At 34.8% G+C, this 12,707-nt stretch overlaps 1 protein-coding gene across 5 annotated transcripts in view; it reads right to left on the bottom strand.

The window, feature by feature from the left end:
• Positions 1–12,707, bottom strand: part of RAB3IP (RAB3A interacting protein) — a 140,521-nt gene that overhangs the window by 26,778 nt on the left and 101,036 nt on the right. For all 5 annotated transcript variants that reach the window (XM_078449690.2, XM_078449691.2, XM_078449692.2 and 2 more), the window contains 2 exons: positions 3,734–4,009; positions 2,754–3,012 (listed from right to left, as the gene is read on the bottom strand). In XM_078449690.2, the coding sequence (XP_078305816.1) occupies positions 2,754–3,012; positions 3,734–3,984 (510 nt within the window). In that variant the 5' untranslated portion in view covers positions 3,985–4,009. The remainder of the gene's footprint in view (positions 1–2,753; positions 3,013–3,733; positions 4,010–12,707) is intronic.

The following is a 12,707-nucleotide window of genomic DNA, read 5'->3' as shown; positions in this document are numbered from 1 at the left end:
CAAGGCTCTTTAGAAGCCAGTGTGCCTTCTCCAAGATTTCTTTTCCCCTCATCTCACTGGTTAGATATAGATAATAAAATTCCAAAAGATTACAAACATCCAAGACAGAAGAAAAAGGAGCCCTGAATTATTTCATAAAGATCTGCCTAACAACTATGCACATCTATTCCAGAATGGTCAATAAATAAAAGTTAACTTCTTTAAGTTACTAAAATTTAGGGGTTGCTTATAAGCAGCTAGCATGTCCCTAACTAACAAGTGTGTCTATTCATACAATGATGTAACTGCATACATATATATACATTCATTTAATCAACAAAACGTATTGAAAACCAATTATGTGTTCAAAATATAATCATGAGCAAAAAACAATTATAGCACAAAGGTAGGAAAAGAAGAGACAGGCAGTACACTTTTGTAAGGTTCTCACATTGTATGTGAGATAATATAATGTCATTAGAAACTAAACAGGGATAAGTTAATTATGTATACTATAAACCCTAATGCAATCATTGAGTCAGCACAACAAAGATATATACCTAATAAGCCAAAGGAGACAAGATGAAATCAGCAAAAATATGGAATTAATCCAAAAGCAAGCATAAAAGAAGGAAAAAGAAAAAGGAACATATGGAACAAACAGAAAACAAAAACAGTAATGATGGCATATATAAACAAAACCATATTAATAATCACATTAAATGTAAATGGTCTAAACACACCAATTAAAAGGCAAAGATTAACAGAATGGATAAAAAAGCAAAACGATAGCTATATACCACCTGTAAAAAACTCACTTTATAGAAGAAGATAAAAATAGGTTAAAGGTAAAAGAATGGAAAAACAATAACTCTCTGTAGTCTCTTAAAAGAATAATCAGAATAAAGAGAATGGTCGTTGACATAATTTTAATTCACAGGCTGATACAATCAAGAAATATTTTCATATTCAAGACATTTTCAAGACTTAACCTCTAAGTATTAATACTATCTTGTACATTCATAATTCACCATATGTATATGTTCACATGTCATTACTATTTCAATTACCTCAACAGGACCTCTAAATACAGCAAATAAGACTTTAAAAGAAATTCTCAACTGGAGCTAAGAAATTAGCAATCTGTTCTCATCAATAAGTAACCACAACATATTCTCAATGATAGATATATATGCTCAATAGTTCAGCTCTACATAAACTGTGATTGCACTTACTACTGTGTATTAAGACAACAGAGTCTGATCCAGATGGCTTCTGCCAAATACAATCACATATCCCTTCCCTTTGGAAAAAAGATAAAAAGGCTACTGATTTTTCTTTTCGATAAAATATATTTAACCAGAAATGTTTTAAAATATCTGTGTGGCTATTTTAGCTATCAGCCATTCACTGAAGCATTCATAAGGAAGCATGAATGTCAGGCATTGTACTGAATTCTGCTAAGCACTAGGGATACAAACAACAATTTACACTCTTAAGAGACAAATCTGGTAGCAAGAGAGAAGGAATATGTGTTTGTGAAATGTCATAACATGCTAAAAATTACACATTTAAAATATGCCCTATCTTCTCAAGTTTCTAAATGTGAATTGGCCCATTTGACCTAAGTTGTCAAATTTATATAGGAAGTTGTTCATATTATTCCTTTATTGTATTTTTGATGTCTACAGAATCTGTAGTGATATCCCATTTCATTCCTGCTATTAATAATCTGTGTCTTTGTCGGTCTTGTGAGAGGTTTGTCAATTTCATTATTTTTTAAAGAATCAGCACTTTGTTTCATTCATTTTCTCTAGTTTTTCTGTTGTCAATTTCATTGATTTCTGCTCTTTATTATTTTCTTCCTTCTGCTTGCTCTGCTTTTGCTTTTTCTAGGTTCTTTTTTTATAATTTTTAAAAATGTTTTTATTTATTTTTGAGAGAGAGAGAGCGCACACGAGTGGGGGAAGAGCAGGGAGAGAGAGGGAGACAGAATTTGAAGCAGGCTCCAGGCTTTCAGCTGTCAACACAGAGCCCAACATGGGGCTCGAACTCACGAACCGTCAGATCATGACCTGAGCTGAAGTCGGACACTTAACCGACTGAGCCACCCAGGTGCCCCTTTTTTTCTAGGTTCTTAAAGTGAGAGCTTAAGATTGCTGATTTGAGACTTTTTCCTTTTTCTAATTATGAATATTTAGCACTATAAATTTCCCTCTGAAACTTAACTGCAGTCACAGAAAAAGAGCAAGACATAGCCACAAATCTGGGAATAGCAGAAATTTTAAAGATGACCAAATGGGAAACAGAACAAATTACCAAAAAAGGAAAATTCTCCAAGATACAGAAAATATTCAAGCCCAGCTGAATGGCAAAGGGAATTATTACTAAAACAAATCCCCCCCCCAAAAAAAAATGACTTGAACTAAATGACTTCAAGTGAAGGACCATAAAGTCAACCATATACAAGAAGGGGAAAACCCACACATGGAACATAACCCATCAAATCTGTGTTAATATTAATGTAAGACAGGGAGCAGGCAATGTAGTGGTTTCAGATTCTCATTTTTCCAATTAGTAATCTTAGATGAGCTTTTTTACTACTACTCCACCAATTTCAGAGATTCCCAGATGCTGCCCAACAGGAGCTGAGGCTACACATATAAGAAGGTAGGTATAAAACTACAATGATTTCATTTGAGTTGCCCCACTTCATGAGTAAACATTAATTTCAAATACAAAACATGGAAGAATAAAGCATCTTTTCTGCTTACCCTCTGAGCTTTTGCAAGTTCTTCTTTTAATCTTTCATAGCCCTTTTCTCTGACTTCCAAAACAGATGGGCTTCGTAAACGGGACAGACTATCAGTACTCAACCCAAATATATCGTCACTGCCATCACAAGCCTCTGGTATAGTAGCACCCTGTAAAAACTCCCTCTCTGCATTACAGTTGTCCTTTCTCGCAGTTAATTTAGTTAACCCAGCTGTGACTGCAGAGGTAGAACAAGGCGCTGGATCTGTAACATGGATGCTATAAAGGAGAGTTCAGGAAACATCAGCATATGCTCATACAAAACTAGCATAAACACAAAAAGTCTGGAATGGCACTAATATTTAATTAATAGCCTTAGCTTTAAAACTAAGGTAATTTATAAATTATTTATTAATTAAAAAATCAGTCAAAGCTAACACATTTCAAGTCTAATAGCCACATACGGCCAATGGCTAGCACATTTTCATCATCACAAAATTCTATCAGATAGTGCTACTCTAGAACTGGGGTCGGCAAATTAAATGTAGGCTAAATTCAGCCTGCTACCTGTTTTATAAGGCTCACGAACCAAGATTCATTTTTACATTCTCAAATGGTTGGGGGGAAAAAATCAAAATAAAAATACTTTGTGACATGGGAAAACTATATAAAATTCAAAATCCAGTGTCCATATGTACAGTTTTATTGGATTTTTTTCATTTATGTACTGTCTGTGGCTGCTTTCACATTTTAAAGGCAGAGCTCAATAGCTGCAACAGAGACTGTATGGCCAGCAAAGCCTAAAATATTTACCACCTGGCCCTTTACGTAAAAAGACTGCTGACCCCTGCTCTTCAACATTAACATGTATTGCTCTCTTCATGGACATGCTTTTATTATTTAAATTTTCTAAAATATTAAAACTGAAAATAAGGCAAACAAGCAAGCTGTCATTTGTTTAACATGATACTCCAAAATAAGTATCTTAATGATCTCCTACCTGATACTAGATATTTCTGCACAATTTAAACGTCTGGGGGATGAATACACAGGTTGTGTAGGAAGGTCGGAAACATCTAAGGCATTAGCCTGAATGGGGGCAGAGCACAGAGCTGAAGGATGTGGCCGGTAGATGACACTTGGTGAGGTAGTCTGCTCTTGAGTTCCTGATTCATACACACCAAGAAGGTCTGGAGAAGTAGGTGAAGCAAGATTTACTTCATGGAAGCCTTCCAAGGGGTCATTAGCCATAGCAAAAGCCTCATCATAAGATAACCTATGTTAAAACAAAAAGCGGAGTTATTTTGATAGTGCCATTTAAAATTATATTAACAAAATAAAACTAAATTAAAATTAAATATATAACTTGTAAAATGTTTTTTTAATGTTTATTTATTTTTGAGAGAGACAGAGCATGCATACAACCAGGGGGTAAAAAGAGAGACACAGTGAGAGAGGGACAGAGAGAAGGACCACACTGCCAGCAGACAGCCCAACACAGGGCTCAAATTCATAAACCATGAGATCATGACCTGAGCCAAAACCAAGAATCAGACGCTTAACTGACTGAGCCACCTAGGCGCCCCTTTATAAAATGTGTTTTTAACAACAGTCCATTATAAAGAATAAACTTCTAATAAAAATATTTAAAAAAACACTATTATCACTTAACATTTATTAAGGGATCTCAGAGCATAAATATTACAAAATACAAACAATCTGATTTGGAATAAACTTGAAAGTTATAGCTAATGTTGTCAAAGTGAGTAATTTAATAAGTAACAATGAGGAATAAATAAAAATTTCTTTGATATTTTTAACTTTTCTATCATATGATATTGGTTAGAGTAAATAGAAGATGCAGTAAAGATATGTGTATGTATGTGTGTGTATATATATAAAGATATATATACATAAAGATTTATATACATATCTATATATATCTTTATATATATCTATATACATGTATGTATATCTATATACATGTCTATATATATCTTTATATATATATACACACACATATATACATATATACTCACACTTAAAATGAGATATATACACTATACTATATAGTTGACCTTTGAACAACACTGTGGTTGGGGCACCAACTGCTGAAAATCCACATGTAACTTTTAACTCCACAACATCTTAACTACTGTTAGCCTCCTCTTGACCAGAAACCGTAATGATAACATAAACAGTCAATTAACATATATTTTGTACTTAAATGTATTATATATTGTGTTCTTACAATAAAGCTAGAGAAAAGAAAATATTAAAACCATAAGGAAAAGAAAATACATTTATAGTACTGTATTGTGTTTATCCAAAAAAAAAAACCCCACATAAAGTGAACCCGTCCAGTTCAAAGTCATGTTGGTCAAGGATCAACTGATAAATTCAAGTTCAGGTAAGAGCTGCAGAATTTTCATATACCTTTTACCCAGATTATGAAACTGTTAACACTTTGGAACCACTTGAGAATAGGTTTCAGACATGATGCCCATTACTGCTTAATATCTCAATATATGTATCTTAAATGCAAGGACATTTTCCTGTCTAACCACAAAACCATCAAAATCAGGAAATTAACACTGATTGATATTACAATCTATTCAACAGGCCCCAGTCAAATTTCACTGATTGTCCCAATAATGGCTTTATTTATAGATCCAGGATCCAATCTAGGATAATGTGTTGCATTTCTCTAAGCCTTCAATTTCTCCTGGGGTGCCTGGGTGGCACAGCTGGTTAAGCATCAGAGGCTGATTTCTGCTCAGGTCATGATCTCGTGGTTCGTGGGATCAAGCCCCACGTCAAGCTCTGTGCTGACAACTCAGAGCCTGCTTGCGATTCTCTCTCTCCCTCACTCTCTGCACCTTCCCTGCTCTCCCTCTCTCTCAAAATAAATAAACATTTAAAAAAATTTAAATTTCTCCTCTGATAGGATGAGAATGAGAATGACAACATTGTCTCCATTCTCCAAGGTGCTGTAAGGATTAATGGGGACAATCCAAATAAAGTACTTAGTGGTGTACTATGTACTTGGTACACAGTATGGCCTCAAAAAACATTTGTTACCATAACTGGCCATTAACAATAACATGTATACTTCTGCATCTACATAATCAAAAAATATTTCATATAACCACTCAATTATATCACAAAGTTTACATTAAAACTAAAAACTGTACCACTCAAATTTTTCACTTGAATGTGAAAGAACTCATAAATCCTTTATTAGTTTTCCACTATCTACAGAATACAGTCCAAACTAAACAGCCTGGAAACCAAGTCTTCTATGATCTGAGCCCAACACCTCTTCCCAATTTTTTCCTTCCTACAATAAAACTTTGATAATCGTGAGTGATACCCTACCAAATTTCTCAAACGCAAGCACCAATATAGTACCTAATTTCTTCATAAAATACAGAAAATTTCATTAAACTGAAAAATTATACTTTTATATCCTTTAAAAAATGTTTGAAACAAGACAAGTAGAAAACAAAAAGGCCGCAGTAAAATTGGCAAAGAAGACAGGTGACCTAATATAATCTCTCGAAAGTGCAATTACAACATGTCACAAACCTTCAAAGATATATACGGACAATGAAAGCTATAGCTATTATATCTGCAACTGCCAAATTTCAAATCCAGTGTTTTCTCTGTTGTAGCAAATAATTTTAGTCTTCAAAATGAAACTAATTCTTGTTTTTTCACCCAAAATATTCACTACACCAAATGAAAGGTCCTATTAACAAGGAATTTAAAGTGTTTAATACTTACTATTTTTCATCCAAAAGAATATTTTCATTGCTTATTCATAATACATACATATACCAAACAAACATTAACCCTGAAAATTTCATTTTCATTTGAATACGGTTTACTAATCACACTCACTTTTAAGCAGAAAACAGGTTTTCTCATTAACCTTTCGACATTTTCTGGGTAACCATTTGATACTTTCTTTCAACCATCCCATATACCTTTAATTCATGTCTTTACACCTTGGAAGTTCATGGAATCATAGAATGTGAAAGCATTTGCATTTCTGGAAATGCAACATGGTACAAACCCTATTGAGGAAAATTTGACAATATCTGGCAAAATGACATATTCATTAAACCTATGACCCAAGATGCCTACTTTTAGGGCTTTATTCCAAAGATAAACTGGCAAAATAAAAAAGAACAGATAAATACATAAGGCTAGCAACATTAGCAAAAGTCTTGTTACAGCAAAAGACTGAATGAGCTAATAATGTACATGCTCATAATGAAGCACTATGCAGCTGTAAAAAATAAATAATATCTACATACTGCTATGAGGGGATTTTGAGGCTACAGTAACATTAAAAAACAAAATAAATAACTATGCACAGGAAGCTACCTTTTACCTAAAAAAGGAGAAAATACAAATTAATTTCTATGTCTATATGACATATAGATGTATTACTACGTATACATACTTATATTTTAAAAGTGGAAGGATAAACCAAAACCTAATAGAAATGGTTATCTATAGGAAGAGGGAGATAATAGGAAGAGGAGATAGGCATGAAAACTAGACTTTTCCAAACGGATTTTGCCTTGTATTTGAATTTGACCTTGGAACCACATAAACAAAAAAAGCAAGATTAAATTTTAAAAAAGAATCTCTAAAAATAAAACAAATGATTCAGGCTATGTACTGAGATGGTGGCTTACCAACATAGAAAAGAGCTACTGCAAATGATTTTAAAACATTAAAACTATACAGAATATATTCTAAAGATAAAAAATGTGAAAAGAGTTATAAACTATTTTCAGTAATCGTATTAGTAATGTTGATATCCCTATTCTGAAACTATTTTATATAATACCAGGCAAATAAGTTATTATGCTAATGTCATTCAGAATTAAGATTTTCAGCACATGAGAAGAGCTATAAATATAAAATCAAAGAAGCAAAAACTCTGAAGTTCTACATTTGAATCAGAAAAATCAGAAAAAAAATTTCTATTAAAACAAAAATTCCTAAATGTATCCACTAAGGTGGTGTAACAACAGTAACCACTCAGGAGCAATGAGTAATGCCCAGAGTAATACCATTTCCTACAAAAAAAAGAACGAGGGCTCCTCAGAGGAATGGCTGATTTCCAGGCCAAGGGCAGTAACGTACAAAAAGACCCTGGAACATCCTGTTATACCAGGAAGCAAGAAGCCCATCAAAGACTACTGGAGTGGCATCAAAAGGATTCCCACTCACCAAAGATGAGACAACCTGAACATCAAAAAGATATTATCTGTAAGGAACGAAAACAAAAATATTTTTAAATTTATGAAACTCATGATCATAAATAAAAACAAAATCTCACTGATCCCCTTTGATTGGTGCTAGGGAGCTGATTCATTATTTTGAGAACTGGTAAAATAAAGAATCAGGTACTTACCCTGATTTTCTTGTACATCAGAGAACTAAACAGTTTATGAGAAAACGCTCTTTTTAAAAGAATTCCATTTAATAAATATGAATTTGCAATCCTAATAAAATGGGTCTAGGCATCAATAATGAATAGCTATTAAAGCCATAAGGTAAAAAGCTATGTGGGGAACTTTACAGTTAGTGGATCAGAACAACAGGACCTGAACTCACTGATGACATCTTATCACAAAAAGAAATTAAGACATTATGGGATTATGTGGTGAAGTAAGAAATGGACAGCACCACCATCCATGAAGCATTCTTGCCACCCTCAAAAAAAAGGGGGGGATCCCAAACAAATCAAGCCTGTAGGTAGGTCTTCACAGAAAAAAAACAAACATGTTAAATAACACCACAGGGACAAAACAGCAAAATCTAGACTTTGGGAAACTCTACTAGGCAAACCACCTGGTTTTTTCAATAAAATAGAAAAAAAAAAAAAAGGTAGAGGGAACTTACAAATTTAAAGAGAATTAACAGATATAACTAAATACAATGTGAGGATCTTGTTTGAATTTTTGAATAAAGCCAACTAGAAAACAAAATTATGAGACAAACAAGGAAACTTGAGCACTGGATATTACTGATGTTATGAATTACTGTCAATTTTTAGGGATAATGATATTATGGTTATATAAAAAAAAAAATCCTTACCTTTTAGATATATGTACTGAAAATTACTTGGATTTGCTTCAAAATAACCCAGAGGGAGAAGGAGGGAACGGGACTCTGAGCCATCCAACTACCAGTCCCAATCATATAGGATGGTAGGGCAGTTTCTCTCAGAATAGCAGCTAGTATTTTTTGAGCACTCACTAAATATCAAGTGTAGTTCCAGTGCATTTATAAAGACACTGCAGCTTAAGACAGCCAGGACGAAGACCTCCATCTGTTGAACTCCAGACTCCGAGCTCTTAACCACAACATACTACCACCAGTTGAACTGCTTTGCCATTCCAGTGTTAGACTGTTTGAGTAAAAATGTTTCTTATGTTGGAATAAAATCCATCATCCCTGCAACATCCATCTTATTTTTCTGACCTATATACATACTATTTCAGCTATTCTTTCAACAAGTATTTTGAGGGCCTGCTATGTGTCAGGCTCTGGGGAAAGAAGATGAAAAATTGTCTCTGCTCCCAAATAGTCTGAAGAAAGTAGGAGACTGCCAAGTAGAAGCAATGATACAGTGTAATAAATGCCACAGAAGACACAAAGGGTATTAAGAGACCAGAGAGGAGGGGGCAAATGAATCACAAGAAAGACTTCCAGAAAAAGTAAAGCCGAAGAAAAGACCCAAAGAACAAGAAACTAATGAGAAAGATAAAGCTCTTTGAAGGGCTTTTCAGGCATGTCTGAGGTGTGAAAGCAAAGCAGAATAGACTATAAACTGAAACAAAAGTAACGAACATAAAATGCAAGTCTCAAAGAGAGGCAGGTTTGAATTCACTTCCGTCAAATTATTGGGCCAACCCGTGCCTAGGTTTCTCATCTGGAAATCTGTGCCTGGGTTTTCTACCTTATATGCTGAGAAATAAAAGAAACGTACATAACACTTGGGACAGCACCCTTGGGCAGGGCATCTACCTACAAGTTTTCGTTCTGGAGGATACATTTAAACTTTGTTTAAATTCAAGTCACTTCTGAAAAAGATTATTTTAAGATTAAATTCAGTGCCTTTTTCAAGCATGTACAATTTCCATAAAATGTAACTTAGCTAGTAATCAGCCACCAATCACACTGGTCTGAAAATCTTTTGCTCTTTAAAATATATGGAAGCTTGGGGCACCTGGGTCGCTCAGTCAGTTAAGCATCCCACTTCAGTTCAGGTCATGAACTCATGGTTCACGAGTTCCAGTCCCACACTGGGCTCACTGCTGACAGTTCAGAGCCTGCTTGGGATTCTCTCTCTCCCTCTCTCTCTGCCCCTCCCTCGCTTGCAACTCTCTCTCTCTCTCTCTCTCTCTCTCTCCCTCCCTCCCTCCCTCCCTCTCCCTCTCTCTCTCTGTCCCTCCCTCCCTCAAAAATAAACATTTAAAGAGGTGCCTGGGTGGCTCAGTCAGTTAAGCAGCCGACTTCGGTTCAGGTCACGATCTCGCAGTTCATGAGTTTGAGCCCAGTGTTGGGCTCTGTGCTGACAGCTCAGAGCCTGGAGGCTGCTTCAGATTCTGTCTCTCCCTCTCTCTCTGCCCCTCTCCCACTCATTCATATTCATTCTCTCTCTCTTCTCTCTCTCTCTCTCCCCTTCTCTATTTATTTTGAGAGGGAGAGAGAGAGAATTCCAAGCAGGCTCCCTACTGTCAGCACAGAGCCCAACCCAGGGCTCAAACCCACGAACAGCAAGATCATGACCTGAGCCAAAACCAAGAGCCAGATACTCAACCAACTTAGCCACCAACACACCCCAAAACAGTTTATTTCTGATTAGCCATATGCATTTCATGTTATTTCTTCTTTTTAGAAGTCAGTATTATCACAGCTAAAACAGCAGCCAATATTTAAAGTTAACTCTGTGTCAGATATTGTTGCTAAAAAGTTCATATGTATTAACGTATTTAATAAATGCCTAGAAAATTTCCAGTAACTTGTCATAAAAATTCTTTTTTCTATTTGGAGTGAATTTTCTAACTGAAAATAAAAAACATCCCTAGAATAACTCAAGAAACTAAGATGAATTGCTGCTACAATATTTTCAATTAAAAACTAAAGCACTTGGATAAAATGGATATACATACACAATTTAAACGAAATCGAGAAACTCAATTTCTATTATAGTCCAAAAGAACAAATAAAATCCATTTTCTCACAAAAAGCATATTCCCCTTATTTGACTTACTTAACAAGAAACAAAAGATTTACCTCTAAGGAAAGAAAACTTTAAGGCTGTAATTTTAATCTTTTTTAGACCAATTTAATATCTGAAAATTAAATAATTTTAATTCTATATTTACTAAAATTCCTCCAAGCTATATGCACCACAGCAGAACAGAAACACCAGTACCTAAAGAAGAAAGTTCAAGTCTTAGCTTTGATCAACCTCTAACTTACACCTGCAAACTTGGGCAGGTGAATTAAACTTCTCTGAGCCCCAATATCTTCATCTATTTAGCGATGGAATTGGAACCAATGATCCTGATTATAAGGTGGTGGATGAGTGTATCTGTAGGCCAGAAGGAAGACCAGATTCTGACTTTCTGATGGGAAGAATTAACAAGTGTTAATCTAATACTTGCCAAATATCAGCACAAACATCATCAAGAGAAAAAAAAAAAAAAAAAACAACGGTTGTTTTGTTTGGTTTAAAAATATTGTTCGGGGCGCCTGGGTGGTTCAGTCGGTTAAGCGTCCCACTTCGGCTCAGGTCATGATCTCACGGTTCGTGAGTTCAAGCCTCGCGTCAGGCTCTGTGCTGACAGCTCAGAGCCTGGAGCCTGTTTCAGATTCTGTGCCTCCCTCTCTCTCTCTGACGCTCCCCCGTTCATGCTCTGTCTCAAAAATAAATAAACGTTAAAAAAAAAAAATTAAAAATATTGTTAAATTATAGGCATACTGTTCTAAATGTTCTTCCTCAACAAAGCAAGCATCTATTATATTATATTATATATACTGTATATAACATACAGAAATGTTTACATCTGTATTATTTTCCTCTTTCAACTTACTGAAAGACTGCTGGAGGATGGAAAGCAGGGAGGAAGGTACAGATGCTTTTAGTAATTCCCAAATGACTCAATTCAGCATGAATTATGGAAGAAACAGCCTGTCATTAAAAATTAGATTGCTATCTCAACAGTGTATAACGAATTAAAGTGTTACAAATTCCATCGTCACTTCCTTAAAAACCACCAATATTTAAATTTTATTTATTAAATACATTTATCCATATATAATATTAGTGTATTTAATAAGTTTTTTTTATCAATTGTGTCTATTCTATTTGGAATGGAAGGATGATTGCCAGCTTCAACTCCTCGGGGCAAATCCTGGCACCAAGTTCTAAGAATGGTGCAATGAAATGGGACTAAAGAGAAGGTACACAGCCTGTTGTGAGCCACTAAATGATTACCCTGAGGGCTGGGGGAGGGAAGGAAATGTTTCAGGAGAAGTAAAATATAAGTTATAAGTAATATAAGTTATAAAATGTAAATAAAATATAACATAAAAAATAAAATTTTAAACCCTGTGTAGGAATTCAATAGGTCGACAAGGCAGGGCAATAATACAGGACAGTCAGGGAATAACAGTCTGGCACTAATGAAACTAACAAAGAAGAGAAGGACAGAACATCAGGCTAGAGAGGCAGATATGTGACAGATCATTAAAAGCTTCATTTAACATGGAAAATGCTGCTTGTAGTTTATCCTGGAGAGATGGTCAGATCTACATTTTACCAAGTGTAGATACACTTTGATGTAGTAAAGATTAGTGCAGTTAGTGTAGATTAGAAAAAATAATTCCCAAGGCAATAAGGACTTTAACTAGAGAGAAGAGACTAGAGGCAACTGGTC

Source organism: Panthera onca, chromosome B4 (genome assembly GCF_046562875.1).
Source record: "Panthera onca isolate mPanOnc1 chromosome B4, mPanOnc1 haplotype 2, whole genome shotgun sequence".
In the NCBI taxonomy this organism is placed as follows: domain Eukaryota; kingdom Metazoa; phylum Chordata; class Mammalia; order Carnivora; family Felidae; genus Panthera; species Panthera onca.
Note: the sequence above shows the minus strand (reverse complement) of the source record. Positions and strands in the feature narration are given on the sequence as shown.